This window comes from Monodon monoceros, unplaced genomic scaffold (assembly GCF_005190385.1).
Source record: "Monodon monoceros isolate NGI ecotype Baffin Bay Population unplaced genomic scaffold, NGI_Narwhal_1 Super_Scaffold_19, whole genome shotgun sequence".
In the NCBI taxonomy this organism is placed as follows: domain Eukaryota; kingdom Metazoa; phylum Chordata; class Mammalia; order Artiodactyla; family Monodontidae; genus Monodon; species Monodon monoceros.
Genome location: NW_021703775.1, coordinates 68,961,465 through 68,978,004, shown reverse-complemented (window position 1 = coordinate 68,978,004; position 16,540 = coordinate 68,961,465). Strand labels below are relative to the sequence as shown.

General features: G+C 50.7%; 2 protein-coding genes across 4 annotated transcripts in view; one reads left to right on the top strand and one right to left on the bottom strand.

Annotated features, from left to right (window-relative positions):
- EFR3B (EFR3 homolog B) overlaps positions 1-8,374 on the top strand; it is an 88,075-nt gene extending 79,701 nt beyond the window's left edge. For 2 of the 3 annotated variants that reach the window (XM_029232233.1, XM_029232232.1), the window contains 4 exons: positions 934-982; positions 2,170-2,276; positions 3,606-3,655; positions 4,097-8,374. In XM_029232233.1, coding sequence (XP_029088066.1) covers positions 934-982; positions 2,170-2,276; positions 3,606-3,655; positions 4,097-4,202 — 312 coding nt within the window. In that variant the 3' untranslated portion in view covers positions 4,203-8,374. The remainder of the gene's footprint in view (positions 1-933; positions 983-2,169; positions 2,277-3,605; positions 3,656-4,096) is intronic. The other variant, XM_029232231.1, reaches the window with a different exon arrangement.
- A 2,162-nt stretch (positions 8,375-10,536) lies between these two features.
- Positions 10,537-16,540, bottom strand: part of POMC (proopiomelanocortin) — a 7,538-nt gene continuing 1,534 nt past the window's right edge. Inside the window, exons 2-3 of the mRNA XM_029232218.1 lie at positions 13,864-14,015; positions 10,537-11,369 (exon numbers count right to left, since the gene is read on the bottom strand). Coding sequence (XP_029088051.1) covers positions 10,713-11,369; positions 13,864-13,995 — 789 coding nt within the window. The 5' untranslated portion in view covers positions 13,996-14,015 and the 3' untranslated portion in view covers positions 10,537-10,712. The remainder of the gene's footprint in view (positions 11,370-13,863; positions 14,016-16,540) is intronic.

Genomic DNA, 16,540 nt, shown 5'->3' with positions numbered 1-16,540 from the left:
GAATAAATCATGGGTTTTGCCTCAAGGAGCTCACAGTCTAGTGGGGAATTCCTGGAATTTAGTCCAAACTCCTTCACAATTTTCAGCATCTGACCTAAGGCCACACATCCGTAGAACACCCTTCTTTGGGTTTTATTATTTTCCACCTCCTTTTATGGGTTCCCAGGACACTGAGATCCTGTGACCCAGGTCCTTGGACCAACCTCAGTATGCCTTACCTTTATTGAATACTCACATCACCTTGGTGGATAATTTAATATCAGAAGTCTTCAAAAATGTTAGTCAGGGGCTTCCCTGGTGGCGCAGTGGTTGAGAGTCCGCCTGCCGATGCAGGGGACACGGGTTCGTGCCCCGGTCCGGGAAGATCCCACATGCCGCGGAGCGGCTGGGCCCGTGAGCCATGGCCGCTGAGCCTGCGCGTCCGGAGCCTGTGCTCCGCAACGGGAGAGGCCGCAACAGTGACAGGCCCACATACCGGAAAAAAAAAAAAAAAAAAATGTTAGTCAGTTCTTGCAATTTTCATATGAGATTATATTTGCTAACTGCCTTCTCTTGTTTCGAATATTTTCTGTTAAGGTCTCTGAAGATTTGTTTGAATTACAGTGTTTTCTTCCCAGGGAGCTTAATGGGACCCGCTGGGGGGCGAGGTGGGGAGGGGCCGGTGAGTTCTTTCAGGCCAGACTTGTGACTGGTGAGGCAGTAGCCTCCCCTCCTCTCTCTCTCCCTGCTCGCCTTCAGTTGGAGGCTCTGTGCCTACTCAGGCAGCTTCCAGAGACCCTAGTGAGAATGTGGGTGTCCTCAGGGAGTTTCTCCCTTCAGGACATTCTTCTGAGAAGTGAAGTGGCTGCCAGGTAACTGATGAAGCCAAGGCTGCCTCCCCACCCCCCGCTTCCCCCTCCCCCTTTCTGAGCACTTCTGTTCCCTCTCCCTCAGCGCGTGCCTGCCGAAGAGATCACCTATGAGACGCTGAAGAAGGCCATTGGTAAGTGGGAGCCCCCGAGGGAGCGGATCACAGGACTGGGTCCTGGAGAGGCGTGTGGGTATGCGCAGCTGTCTGCTGCCCTCGCAAGTGTGATTCACACAGGTGTGAGGGGAGAGGCTAGTGGCTTCCTCTAAACTCTTCACAACTACTGAAGCTGCAATTAAAAGTCCCCCTCTCTTAACGGGGGTGGGGGGTGTGTGTGTGTCCATGTCCTATGCCAGGAACCCTTTTTCTACTGACCGCTGCCCTTAAAAGTGGTCAGTTGAGGGTTACAGCCAATCAGACAAGTAAAAAGCAATTTTATTTTTTATTTTTTAACATCTTTATTGGAGTATAATTGCTTTACAATGGTGTGTCAGTTTCTGCTTTATAACAAAGTGAATCAGTTATACATATACATATGTTCCCATATCTCTTCCCTCTTGCGTCTCCGTCCCTCCCACCTGCAATTTTAATTTGTATAAATACCTTGACAATTTTTTGGTGGAGTGTGATACAAAAGAAAAAGTTAACCAATGAAAGCCATTAAGAACAAATCCTATTAATATTTATTTAATAATGGCAGTAGATTTTAAAATGCAGTATTACCTCGTCTAGATTATTGGGCAATGAAGTATCCTGAATTAGAGAATTTTTCCGATAACTGATAACAAATCTTTATCTTTGTTGTCATTCATGGTACACTTTCTAAATGTTCCCACTGCTCTGCCTTCTTAAACTGGGCATGATGAACATATTTCATACCCTTCCTTTTTTTTTTTTTTTTTTCATTTCGGCTACCAAGAGGAATATGCAGAAGCCTTAAACTAAATGGCCTCCGACTGCTCTGCCATAGGGGTTCTTCGTTGTCTTTTGTGGCTTTTCCACTGTTGATGTCCCTTTTCATATTCCCCCCAGAGTACTTCCTGTTCCAGGAACTTTCATCTAAGAGTCCCAGTGTCAATGCAACTACATGGGGCTTTAGCCCCACTTAAGGGTCCACTCAACTAGTTAAACTCTTAGGCAAGGAAGGGGGCTGAGCCCTCAGGCAGAATCAGAAAAGGGTCTAGCCCTCCCAGGGCCAAGTGATGACATCGCACCCTCCATGCTACCCTGCCCCTCGTCAGCGGAGTGGAGATCTGGGGGGAAATCTCAGACTGCATCACTGGGGTAGGACCTGAGGACTGACCCGGCTCTCTGTGGTGCAGTGGACAGCGTGGCCGTCGAGGAGCAGGAACGTGAACGGCGGCGACAGGTGGTGGAGAAGTTCCAGAAGGCGCCCTTTGAGGAGATTGCAGCGCATTGCGGGGCCCGGGTAAGTGAGACGTAACGGTGCCCCTCCCGGGATCAAGCGGACACTGGATGTGGGCCCAGCGCAGGACTGAGTTTCTAGGAGATCCTGGTTCTGTTGTCATCCAGAAATTAGGGTTTAGATCCCAACATTGCCTTGGCACTACATTGTTTCCCCATGAACCTAAAGGCTATTAGTCATACACCCCTCCAGAGGTCACAGTTTTCATATAAGGGAGAAACCCTGACCTCAGGATCTCCTGTACCAAATAGATAGATTATAATAATTATAATCATCAGAGCAGGAACGGAAATAGCACTTGCTGTTCATCAGAGCATCTTATATTTATCAGCTTATCTCCGTCTCATGACAACTCTGCGAGTTTGTTGCCATTAGGGTTGTCACATTATGGAGTGATGGGGGAAGGGGCCAGGGCACAGGAAAGATGGCCAGCGTTTGCTAGAGGGCCCGCTTCCAACTGGGGGACCCCGGCAGGTGGAATGGAACGGCCTGGCCTTGGAAAAGGAATCTGAATGAGAGGGTGCCAGACAAGTAGAAAGACGAGTAGATGGCTAAGGGAAGAGCACAAACATTTCTTGAAAATGATATTCCAGGATTTGTTAGCCCCAGTGTCCATCTTCATAACAATGAAACATAATTGTAAACATCCAAAGTCTACAAATAACTTATATTTTATTGTACTTTTTCCTCTCAATAAAAACACATGTAATTTCTATTATATATATTTCAAATATATATATACATAAACTTCTCATATATTATAATTATATATAGTAATATATTAAAATGCATAAATTATATATAAAAATACATATAAGTATAATATAGATTTTTCTGGGCCTATATTATGCTGACCTCTAGTTCCATCCTGAGAGGTAGAGGCTGCTCATTTCGTGAGCTCAGAGTTGAGCACGATCTCACTCTCTGTGTACATGGACTTAGGTGGAGCCGGAAGGGACCAGAGAGAACATCTTCCCTAATGCACCAACTTTGTACAACTGCTCCTTGGGAGTTAAGGAAAGAGCTGGAACCAGCTCTGAGCCTCCTGGCTCTGACCAGCAGGCCCTATTGCCCCACTTGGAGGAGCTAAGGGCTCTTCCAGAACTTTTGCTGAAGTCCTTCCTGGGGTTCCTGGCCTCTGTGCTGTCCCCAACAGGCCTTTGCTGGGCAGCTCTTTCTGATCTGAACCCACCGCCAGGGTCCACAGATAAGTGCTGGAAACGAGCTCACACCGGTTTCTTTCCTAAGGCCGCAACTGCCCAGCACTTGTGCATGGTGGGCAGAGGGCTTGGGTGTCAGCCCCCGGCTCACTTTCCCTCTATTTGTGTCTAGGCATCACTGCTGCAGAGCAAACTCAATCAGATCTTTGAAATCACCATCCGGTAAGTGGCAGCCCTGGGCAGGGGATCCCCACTTCTGTGGCCCAGTGTAGGTACCCCTCCCCCCAAGTCCTCCTCTCGCACCTGTCTTCAGCCCTCCCTGCCCCCAGCCTCTGTCTCCAGGGCTGGAGTCGGCCACCAAGTCTCCCCAGATAAGGAAACAGAGACTGAAGGGAGAAAGAGACAGCTCAGTGAACCCTGGAAAAGAGCCGGGGGTCCTAGTGTCACAAGCTGGTACTTTCTAGAGCAACAGAGTCGCTGTAGAGCCTGCAGTAAAGCTTGACTTCAAGCTGAAGATTCTAGAACAACTTGAAACCTGGGAACCACGGAGTGACATAATCTCTGGTCCCTATTCAAGAGAAACCTCAGTCAGCTGCTCTGCTGCACGGGGCGGGACCCCAGAACCGTCCTCATGCCTTTCCCCTCCTTGTGTTTCTGTCCCAGGCCCCCACCAAGCCCATCAGGAACCATCACTGCAGCCTATGGCCAGCCTCAGAGCCACTCCATCCCCGTCTACGAGATGAAATTTCCCGATCTGTGCGTATACTGAATTCCAAGACCCAGCTTCTCGGAGGGGTGGGGCCTGAGGGAGGGGCTCGCCTTCACGCCCACCCCGACGCCATGGAGATCTAACTGGGATCTCAGAGAAAAAGCACCTTGGACAGCTAAGCAAGGTGGAGCCCTGGGCCCCCTTGCCCCCCTCTCGGCCTCCCTGCTTCCTCTTTGTCTTCCCTGAGGGAGATCTGGCCACGCTGGGGCCAATAAGCATCCTACCTGTGCCCTTTGTCTCTTCCTCTGTGTCATCCTGGGGTCAAGAGTCATTGGGGGTCTCCAGAGAGAGGCTGAGGTCCCAGGAAACTCCTGATTAGTGTAGTAAGTGAAGGGCTTTCACGGGGGTGGGTGTGCAGCTGCCATTCCCCCAGGAGGGAACTAGAGAGAGACACAGTTGGTCAAAGGAAGCCGTAGACTGCAATCAGGAGGAGGCAAGGCCAGCTCCTCCCGTAAAGCAGTGGCCTGTGAGAGCTGGAAGATGGGGCGCTGATCTCCTCCAGAGTGTCCCCTCCTCCTTCCCCAGTTGAGGGTCCAAAGGCCTTCAAGTCTCTGGTGTCTTTTCCACTCCCCTGCTCACCCTGCCAGTTGCCTCTTCGTGAATTGTTTCTATTGTTAATTAATACTGAGCTTGTATAACGGAAGCTGGGGTAGAGACACCGTGGGGGGCAGCAGGCCGCTGACAGAGGGAGCCTGAGTCCCCAGGCTGGCCGGCTGGGCCAGGGAGCAGAAGCACGGGCCGGCCTCCTGTCCAGGAGCAGCAGGCAAAAGTGGGCAAGTCTGCGTCCCTCTGTAGTATCTCCTCTCCTTTGTCCAGAGGGATGTATTTCTGACTTGAGTTCTCCCTCTTTGATGCTTTTCTTCCTGCGGCTCCCCGTGTGAGCTGCCTCTGGCAGAACCTCACCTGGGCCTCTTCCTGAGGCAGCTCCCTCTGGCCAAGAAGAGCCCTTTCCTTCTTCTTTTCCAGTCTAACTTCCCATAACTTTTCTGAGCTGATATGACTCACAGGAAGGTGAGAATAGTCACATGATTCCTTCCTGGAGAATTTGCTCGTGAAAAGAGGGAGGGTGAGTAGATTTCTTGACCCAAAGGAACCCCTTTTGAGGGTACAATTTTCGGCAGCGTGGGGTGGGGTCAGAAGCGGGCTGATTCTGCTAAGGGGAGGGCAGTCTTCTCGGGACACCCTCGGGTCACACCTCTGTGCGTGGCCCTGCACAGATGCACTGTGAGAGCCTGATTATCAGGGCTGATAGGTGTATTTGTCCAAATTAGGAGAATCTTAACACATGGAACTTTCCTATTGCGTGTGCAGTAATCTCGTTGGGTATGGGGGCTGCCTGACCCTCGTTCCTATAGTTTCCCCCCTTGGTTGCTGCCTCTGTGCTGTGGGCCTGTGGCTTCCAGAGGGTCTACATGACTACAGGGCCGAGGGGGCCCGGCTCCCGCCCCTCCACCACAGCCTTTGGCTCTGCTCTGTGGCTGTTGGCTAATACTCAACCCAACTTTATAGGCATGAACCGAGATTTCTCTTTACTTTAATATCTCTTTATTAAGAAACCAAATTTAAAATCACTAGAAACAGGGCTTCCCTGGTGGCGCAGCGGTTGAGAGTCCGCCTACCAATGCAGGGGACGCGGGTTCGTGCCCCGGTCCGGGAAGATCCCACATGCCGAGGAGCGGCTGGGCCCGTGAGCCATGGCCACTGAGCCTGCGCGTCCGGAGCCTGTGCTCCGCAACGGGAGAGGCCACAACAGTGAGAGGCCCACGTACCGGAAAAAATAAATAAATAAAATAAAATAAAATAACTGGAAACAAACTTGAAGACAAATGACCTTTGGAAGAAGCTTCAGAGAAAATCTAAATCTTGAGCCACAAACATGTCTTTTCCTCACTGGATCTTCCCATCTTTCTTCCCTGCTCAGCTTTGACGCGAAGCCCTGTTTCTCTCTAGTGCTTCTCTGACTGTAGGGTCCACACCCATGGCAACTGCACCCCGAGCACTGCCCTGGGGCCCTGGTTCTGGGACTTGGCAGTCATTCCCTGGAGCCTCTTTCTAGAACCAGCACTAGAACCAGAGACCTACATGTCCATCAGCTGTCTCTCCCTCATCCCCACCCTGGGAACAGATCGAAGAAACAAGGTGCAGGATTCCCATTCTTCATATACTTCACTGCTGTTTCCTCTGTCTGAAGCAGCTTTTTCTTTGTGTCACCGCTACATAGCAAAGATGTGCTTCCTTTGGAGACATGGCCACATTTTGAGTGCCCTCCTTCTCGGTTCCAATTTAAACTTACACTCAGTAGAATATTAACTTGCCTGCTGACATGGAGTAGAATACGGATTCTGGCCAAAGATGCCTCAGAATCAGAAAGTTCATGATGAACATTAACTGGAACAATTACCTGGTAGATTAAGCAGCCTCCTTCACCCCACCCCTGCCCTCCCAAGCCCTGGGAGAGAAGGCAAGCAGAGTTTGGTGGGTACCCCAGCCTTCAGCCTAGCACCACTCTTCCTGCCTTCCAAGCCTGCTGGCGTCTGGCGGCACCGTGTCAAGCAACCAGCCCTTTTTGCTATCCACCCCTCTGTTGTGAATTTCAGTCAGCAAGGCCACCCAAGCCAGTCGCTCCCCAAAACTGCTGAAGACTCTTCCTCGTGGGCAAGGGGTAGGGTCGGTTAGCACTCTGCTGACAGAACCCAGTAGCATGGATATATTTGGAATTTCAGTGAACTTGGTTGAGTCACATAAATGCATAAGAAGCAGATGAGAGGAGAGCCCCACTGTGACCCTGGAGGCTCCTTCCGGTTATCCTTGCAAAGTGGTCCCCCATGGCCTGCGCCTGTTCCCATTTTCCTCTTTTTGAAAAGTAGAAATAAGTGATTTCTTGACTGCTAAACATCTCCTCCCCAGAGAAGTAGCCTGAGTGGGTCAGAAGAAGGAGAGAAGTCCTCAGACATTCTCCTCTGTCCAGCCCTCCGCCTCAAGCATGAGAATAGATGGATGAGCAGTGAGAAGGTGGGGCTGGGACCATCTGAAGTGCTTGAAATGCAGGGGTCCCAGATGCACTGTCCTTTGCCCTGGGTGTTCTCAGTCCCAGAGGATGCGTTTCAACTGGCCTAAGAATCAGAACAGCCTTGCAGTTGTTTAGACTCCTCAAAGGCCAGACCTCCTGGCTTCACTAGGGGCCCTTGGGTCATGACACCTTCCAGTTGCTATTCCATTGTCCCTGGGGCTTCTCACCTGGGTACAGAGAGTCTCACTGAGAAGTGAGGCTATCTCTCCCAGTTCCTCTTTATGACCATGAAATGGCAGCTGGCCAGCTGGGGCCTGTGGGAAAAGACTAGGCCTGAGCTGTTAGGCTGAATGTTAAGTTTGATGGTAGACAGGGAAGTGGGCACCTCTGAGCAGGCCACGCCCACTTCTCCAGACCCAAAGACCCTGGCAGGCAGTTGTGCTGAAACAAGGCAGCTCCCTTATGTCTGGGGAGAAGGCTCAGGGCAGTGTATTACCTCTTCATCTTGCTAAGCCTAGAAATCTTCTAGTTAAAATACCCCGTATCCCAAATCCGGCCTAGGACTGAAGCCTGCCGAAGGATGGTCTTGGTGGGGCCTGCCAGCTGGGGAAGTGGGGAGGGGACACAGGCCTGTGGGAGGGGGCTCTGTGGCCTGTTTTCTGTGCTCTCCTTTAGCACCAACCAGGTTGACCAGGTCTTTTCTCCTTCAGGAGCCCTTGGGACCCCAGCCCATCACTTTCCCCTTTTGAGCTCTTCCTCCATGGCTGTTGATTCTGGCCTGTGGAGAGCAGAGCTGTAAATCCACAATGCTGCAGCATTACACATACATTGTGACATGTCTGTGTCCATTTAGACGTTCATGACCTGGCTGAGTGTGTGTGTGCCCGTGCGCGTGCAAATGTGTATAGTGTAGTTCATAGTTGACAGTGTATGTATATAATAGCTGACGTATTTATATGTGAGTGCCGAATTAGTGCCTGTGGCGGTTTTCTGTATTTTGAACTCATTGAATCAAATTAGTTTAAGGAATAGGAAGGAGGATGGGGGGGTGGGGGTGGAATGTAGGAAGAAGGACTCTTAGCAAGGTTATTCTTTAGGACTATTAGTCGTGATTTCCCAATGAGCCTTCATGATGCCCTTTTCAAATAAATGTTAATGTTGTCACCACACGGTTGTCTATTTGATTTCTTTAAAGGAAATGGTTTTTTGAGATGCAAACAGGATCTGAAAATGCCACCAGTATTAATCACTGACATTTAACCACCCCCGCCTATCATTATTTACTTGCCTCAAAAGGAAGGAGGGTAAGGGAAAGGATGCTACCAAGATGTAAACACAAGGCCCAGGATTCCCAGCATAGGCGCATCCTCAGATGGGAAGGCCTGGGCCATTTCTTCATTACAGTGACTAGAATCTAGCCCCATTTCATATAACCCTCATTGAGGGAGACTTTATCTTAAAAGTCTGGCTTTCTGATTCCATCAGGACTTCCCAGGTGCATTCCAGTTTTCTTTAATTGTGAGCTTCTAAGATCATCAAAATATGGGAGTAGGGCTTCCTTGGTGGCGCGGTGGTTGAGAGTCCGCCTGCTGATGCAGGGGACACGGGTTCGTGCCCCGGTCCGGGAAGATCCCACATGCCGCGGAGAGGCTGGGCCCGTGGGCCATGGCCACTGAGCCTGTGCGTCCGGAGCCTGTGCTCCGCAACGGGAAAGGCCACAACAGTGAGAGGCCCACATACTGCAGAAAAAATATATATATATATATATGGGAGTAAATATGGAAGTGCCATACAGAAACGTTCCCCAGCTGGCTTTGATCTGCATCATCCCCTGGTATGTCTGATGCAATTGATGTGGAGATGTGCATCTCTGTATCAGTGTCTGTGAGTCTCTTGTGAATTGTAAATGTGTGTGACTGCAAACCAGTGGCCCCAACATTGTGAAAACATCATGGGGACATACAAAAGAAGCCCAACCCCTGGCCTCTGCCCTCGTGGAGCTTAGAGTTTCCCTGAGAGAAAAGCACAAGACATGTGCAGCAAGAAACTTGCCATCTGAGCTGGTCTGCATGCCCCCCCCAATGCAGAGGGGCTGACTGCAGAAACCCTGAAAATGAGCAGGTTCAGCTGCAAGAGATCCCAACTTTCCCAGTGGAAGTGGACTTCAGCCTGGGCTCATGTTGAAAAAAGGGTAACATTCAAAATGGAGGGGGAATGTGGGGAATTCCAGGCAGAGGGTGGAGGAGGATGGTAGAAGAGTGAGAAGACCAGGGGAAGTGGGGTTTGGTAAGGAGAGTGAAACTGATGGACAAGGGCCCTTGTGTGTGCCGTGCCCAGTAGTTTGGAATTGATGGAAGAGTGGGGGTGGGGCGATTGTTTTGTGTCTTGAGCTAGGGAATATGGAGAAAGCAAGATTTTGTATACATTAACATGAAGAATGTGTACGATGGATTGGGGAAGAAGGCAACTGGAGACAAGGACACCAGTTGGTTAGGAAGCTGTTAGGATAGTTAGGGCCTGAGCCGCGAGCACTGAGAATGAAGAGAAGGCTGCAGCTGGACATGAGGAGAGAGCTTGGGCATGACAAGGGGGAAAAGATAGTCACACCTCAAGGCTTGAGCCCTAGGGACTGGAAGAAGCATCTGTGCATTTTGTGTTGTATTTAGACAGATGTGTCTCCATGGGTGTGTGTTTATGTGGGTGAGACCCTGTGTTTGAGAATGAGAGTAGTCTGATAAGGCAGTCAAATCTGAGCTGATACCAACCCCCAGCTCTCACATTTAGCCTCTCAGTGATAACATGATCCCATCCATTTTCTCATTAACCCTCACAGTAGCCCTCACAGTAGCAAGGAAGAAAGTAGATGAGAGAACTAAATCTTGGAGAAGTTCAGAAACTTGCCCAAGTTCCCAGATGGCTAGATTCACGGAGGCATTACCACAGCTTGCCACCTGAGCCCAGAGCGTCCTCCCAGTTTTGGTTGGGCTTCATCGGCTTCCCGCTGGCTCATGGAGTTGGATGGGAAGCAGGGTCACTTGGAGGAATCCTGCCTCTTGACACATCAGCCAGCTGAGCAGTCCTTCCCCATCCAATGGAGAGTGGGAAATGTAGCCATACTGAGCCATCACCCAAACTATTTGACCCCTTGAAGACCCATTTGTCACGGGTGGGAAATACATTTTCTTTTCATTCCCACTATATCCTATGAAACATACTACCACTTGGTCACATGGAAACCACTATCGCTCCTTCAATATGTGTTGCTCTTTATTTGATGGATATGCATTTTTATTTTATTCGCCCAGTCAATATTCAAAGTCAGAGTCGGATGTGAAACTTGAAAGGTTTTATTTCCTAACTACAGACAGCTTTAAAAGGTGGAATACCTGGCGCCATCACCGCCTGGGCGAGTCCTCACCCAGGCCGCGAGGCGGCAGGAGGGCAGGAGGTGGGGCTTTGGGGTCGACTTCCCAGGGAGAGAAGCCCTGCCCACTGCGCCCTCACTGGCCCTTCTTGTGGGCGTTCTTCATGATGGCGTTTTTGAACAGCGTGACCAGGGGCGTCTGGCTCTTCTCGGAGGTCATGAAACCGCCGTAGCGCTTGTCCTTGGGCGGGCTGCCCCAGCGGAAGTGCTCCAGCTTATACGGCCCCTGGTCCTTCTTCTCGGCCGCCTCGGCCTCCGCCACCAGGCCGTACTCCAGCTCGGCCCGGGCGGCTGCGCCCTCGGCCGGGGCCTCGGGGCCGCGCGCCGGCTCGGGCCGCTCCCCGGCCAGCTCCCTTTTGAACTCAAGGGGGAAGGCCTCGGCCGACTCGTCCTCGGCGCCATTGGGGTACACCTTCACGGGGCGCCGCTTCTTGCCCACCGGCTTGCCCCAGCGGAAGTGCTCCATGGAGTAGGAGCGCTTGTCCTCGCGCGGGCCCGGCTCGGCGCCATCGCCGCGGGACCCCGGGCCTTCGCCCCCCGGCACCCCCTCCTCCTCGCGCTTCTGGGCCGCGCCGCCGCCGCTGCTGCTGCTGTTTCGGCGGCCAAAGCGATCCCAGCGGAAGTGGCTCATGACGTACTTCCGGGGGTTCTCGGTCAGCGGCTGCTCGTCGCCGTTGCCGGGGAACACGGGCGTCTCGGCCGAGAGGTCTGGCTTGCAGGCCCGGATGCACGCCTGCTGGAGAGCGGCGAGCGAGTCAGGCCCCCGCGCCCCGCGGCCTCCATCCCCCGCCGCGGCGCCCTCACCACCCACAAGCTGCACCTGCGCCTCTGCTCCCTCCGCACGTTGTGCGGACCCAGTGCCCTGTGGATTCCTTGCCGAGGACGTCTGCCCACCCCCGCCTCTGGGCACCCACGGACATCTGAGACTCAGCTCGGGCAGCGCCTCGTTTGTCCCCTGGTACCCCTGCCTGGCAGCTACAACAAAATCCCTGTCCCACTCGGTGGTTTACTTGTCCCCTAGCTTTGTGGGCAGGGTCAACGCCTTAAATCTTATAAGCCAGATATATAGGAATTCATCAGTAAATGGCAGGTGGGTGGTAGTTGTTGGCACTTAGTGAATCCTGAATAAATAAACATGGTTCATTTCGGTCTGGGAAGGGCATCGGGTTGAAATTTGGGAGAGAACCTCCCAACGTGGGAAAAGAAGTCCAGGCTTCTAGGGCCTGTATTTTCCATAATGCCTCAACCTTACCCCAGTGGTCTGCAAACCTACCTCATACCCTCCCCCAGCCATCTCCCTCCAAACTTTCCCACACCCATCTGGCACGCACTTTCAAGTCTTCTGAGCTGATCCTATACTTTTCCTGAATCAGTGAGCTTTGGGAAGAGGTGTCTCACTTCCCTGTCACCTTCTGACTGGAGGGAAGGGTAGAAAGTCAGGATTATTTCCATTGCAGGGGTCATGGAGCCTGTATCTCCTCTCCCTATAACTGGACAACTGTGGCACACATTTGCTTAGGAAAATGACCTTGGGGCTGCAGCCTTGAGTTTTCAGTTACTGGGGACAACAAAGGAGAGAACAGAATGATCGCACCCACTCCGTTGAGTTGGGGATTTCATACTCCAGGGATTTAGAATTATAACACTGCAGAATATTAACAGCGGAAAACAAAAATTATCTCATACTCCTCTCCCCTGGACACATAATGACACCCAATTTCTCAGAGAGGAGAAGGGAACTTGGCAAGGTTCCACAGCCCATTGGTGACAGAGCTGGGACTAGAACCCATGGGCTCTGACCATGGCCAGAGCTCGTTCCCTGGTGAGCTTTCAACGGAAGAGGCTGTGCAATGGGTGTCTCCGATCAAGAGTCTCTTGGGTCTCTCTGAACTAGAGCTCACAGGATTCCCTAGGCTCTTTATTTCTATTTTATATTCCACATGCAACCTGCTCTGTTTTTGAGAAAGTCTCTCTCCTCACCTAAACTCAGCTTCTCTACTGACAAAATACACAGAATGTAGTGATATGCATTGCACCCTCACCAGGCAGGTACAGGCAGAAGGATGGAACTCAGTCACAGACACCAGCAGTGTGTCTTTTGCCTTGACTTGGTATTGTTTCTCATGTATGCCTCCCAATCCAAATACACACACACACAAAAACACACACACAAACACACACACTGTGGTGACCTAGAGGGAGTTCCAGCCTGGCAAAAAGGGCCTTTATATGCTTCTGGAAAGGCTGCTGAAGGGTTTTTTCCTTTTCCCTCTAGAGATGGTTTATAGTACTACCTTCCTGGCTTTGTAACTGGTAGTAGGTAGAAAGGGAAGAAAAATGGAATGGAAATGTCAAGTGACATGAGGTTATTTAAAAAGGAATAATTTGAGGCTTCCCTGATGGTGCAGTGGTTGAGAGTCCGCCTGCCGATGCAAGGGACGAGGGTTCGTGTCCCGGTCCGGGAAGATCCCACATGCCGCAGAGTGGCTGGGCCCGTGAGCCATGGCCGCTGAGCCTGCGCGTCCAGAGCCTGTGCTCCGCAACGGGAGAGGCCACAACAGTGAGAAGCCCACATACCGCAAAAAAAAAAAAAAAAAAAAAAAAAAAAAAATATATATATATATAAGAGGAGGGGCTTCCCTGGTGGCGCAGTGGTTGAGAGTCCGCCTGCCGAGGCAGGGAGTACGGGTTCGTGCCCCAGTCCGGGAAGATCCCACATGCCACGAAGCGGCTGGGCCCGTGAGCCATGGCCACTGAGCCTGCGCGTCCGGAGCCTGTGCTCCACAATGGGAGAGGCCGCAGCAGTGAGAGGCCCGCGTACCGCAAAAAAAATAAAATAAAATAAAAAGGAATAATTTGGGGGCTAAAAGATTGAAAGTATAGGATCAGTTGAGGGAGCAATTATTGTTATCATCATTGTTAGTATTGTTTGCTTTAATGGCACTGTCTCTAAATAGCTTAAATGGAGTGGGTCTCTATACAAGAAGACAGGACAGGAAGTAAAGATAATCAAGCAGAACTTGGGGACCAGACCCATCTCCCTGAAGCTGCTTCCTCCCTTCCTTGGCCCAATTCTGACTTCACTCTGGAGGTCTATTCCTGCCCTTGGATGACTTACCCATATCTCTGGGAATGAATTTCCCCTTCCCCATACCCCTTTCTTTGTGCTGTCCCAGCCCCAGTCCCATCTGATACCCAAACCAAGACGGCGACCACAGCCCACATACCAGCAGGTTAGTTTCCGTGGTGAGGTCCTGACACTGGCTGCTCTCCAGGCACCAACCACGCACCTCCATGGAGACCTGAAGCAGCAAGGTCAGCAGCAGGACGCCCGAACAAGTGCTGCACAATCTCGGCATCTTCCAGGCAGGCTGAGGCTCTGCAGAGGCAAACAAGATTAATGGGACCCCTGCAAGGAGCGGAACAATGTTGGCCACTCATCAGAAAGGACCGTGAGCCAACATTAACAATACACTCATCTGTGGAGCTCAAGGCCTTTCGAGGACAAGCTCAAGGAGCAGGCGGTGTGCAGGGTGGTCGTGTGAGTTGGGATAGAGAGGAGGGCAGTGGGACCTGGGGAAACTGTACAATTTCTCCTTTATCTCCTGTTAAAAATCAGAACCCAAAGGATGTTAGAGCGGAAGATATTTTAGGGGTCATTTGGTCTGGCCCCTTATTTGAGAGATGAGGAAACTAAGGCCCAGGGAGAGACAATGACTCAGATGTTGATGACAAGGTAAGGCTAAGTTCTCCTGATCCAGCACAGAGCTTTTCTATTTTACCATCTTCAGGAAACTATAGTTCTAACACTCCAGATCGAAGGAGTAACTTGGGAAAGGCAAAGCACTCCGAAACTCCTGCTTGAGATGGTCTACTCCTCTCCACCAGGATTCTATCATTCCTCAGAAACCCTGTTTCCTATAAATAGTAGGTTTAAATAAAGGCAAATAAAATCTCTGTCCAGTTAAGCCAAAACCTCAGCCAACCCAATCTGATGTCCTGTACACAGATCACTCAGGGGATCACTATTTCTCAGGGCCCTGTAACTTTGAAGAGATTTTTTTTTTTTTTTTTTTTTTTGCAGTACGCGGGCCTCTCACTGTTGTGGCCTCTCCCGTTGCAGAGCACAGGCTCCAAACGCGCAGGCTCAGCGGCCATGGCTCATGGGCCCAGCCGCTCCGCGGCATGTGGGATCTTCCCGGACCGGGGCACAAACCCGTGTCCCCTGCATCGGCAGGCAGACTCTCAACCACTGCGCCACCAGGGAAGCCCGAGATTTATGTTTAAATCAGACCCATTCTTTTAAAACTGGCTCATCTCCTGAACACATTACACGTCAGACCTCCTCTTGTTCTATGAGTCTCTCAAATGTAGTCTGAAATAGCTGGACTTGAAGATGCTGTAGGTGTGGAAGGGAAGGAGATGGTCACACAGGGCAGAAGGGAATTACCTCCCATTGTGAACACCTACCAAAGACTCTTTCTCAGAGAAGTCAGGAAGTGCCACTGGTCAGATGCTGAGTTCAAGGGGTCAGGATGCAGTAAACGGAAGAATCAAGGCTGCATTTTGCCCCATGTATCTGACTCTTTCCCCAGCTTTCTAGCTTTCACACTGCCCTGTCCCCTGTCATGAAGGTCAGCCCTCTGAAATGACCCTGAGTTCTGTCATCAGCTCACCAACAACTCCACAACCATTTTAGATTTCAGAAGATCTTTTCAACCAGCTGTTAGGAAGAAATCTAATTAGATAAGAAAAGTAATTCACATTAAGGTGTGGATGACTAATTTTCTCTCCTAATTTAAAAATATCTGCCTAAAGAAATCTCCTGTTTGTGGAGGCATGGGCCAAATCTTTTTTATAGGGAAGGCTCTGGAAGTGAAAGTTCCCCCTGGCTCTCATTGTCTACTTCAGGAAGCCACTTCCTTCTCTCTGTTCCACCCCACTCCTTCCCCCAAAAGCCGAGCCAAAAGGGCTCCCTTCTGAATGGTTGCCAAGCACAGCCTGAGTGTTTTCAGAGCAGCCATTAGGTGGTGCTGGCAGGCAATGACCTAGCCTATCAGCGTCTCAGGGCAACTGGGAGAACATTGGTCAACCTTGGTGTCCAGTTGTGACCTGGGACAGGCTGCTCCTGTTGTAGACTTTTGGTGCTCCAGTTCAAGTACAAAGCCTGAATTTGGTGGACAAGGCAATTTATGTTAAAGCTCTGAGACCACACAATGCATTTCGGTCAGAAAAAAACGCCCAGGTTTACAAGAGAAGCAGAAAAATGACAGTTTTATATCACTATGGGCAACTGTAAAATAACATATTAGTAAAGAAGGAAGTAAAATCATACAGGTCTGACAGTCCCCTCAACTATATTTCAGTTCTTCTCAAAGTTGGCCATTCTGGAATGATTTCATTTTCTTTTTCCTTTTTTTTTTTTTTGCGGTACGCGGGCCTCTCACTGTTGTGGCCTCTCCCGTTGCGGAGTACAGGCTCCGGACGCGCAGGCTCAGCGGCCATGGCTCACGGGCCCAGCCGCTCCTCGGCATGTGGGATCTTCCCGCACCAGGGCACGAACCCGTGTCCCCTGCATCGGCAGGTGGACTCTCAACCACTGTGCCACCAGGGAAGCCCTGGAGTGATTTCATTTTCTAAAAACTTACCTCATGATTTCAGACCTTCCTGAAAAGCCTCAGAGAGCATTTTCTCTCCTGCTCCATTGGCTATGTGTACAACAGGGTGACATTCTCACTCCCCACCCTCTCAGAGCTGCAGTCTCCTGCTAAAAATTAGATAGCTCCCTGAAAGCAACTTGTCTTCTTTCTGCTTCTGTATATTTTCTATTTTTCAACAAAAAACAAATATTACATTTTGTTATTTTTTAAAGCAATAAAGTAAGGGGGAGCTGTCAAGTGTGCT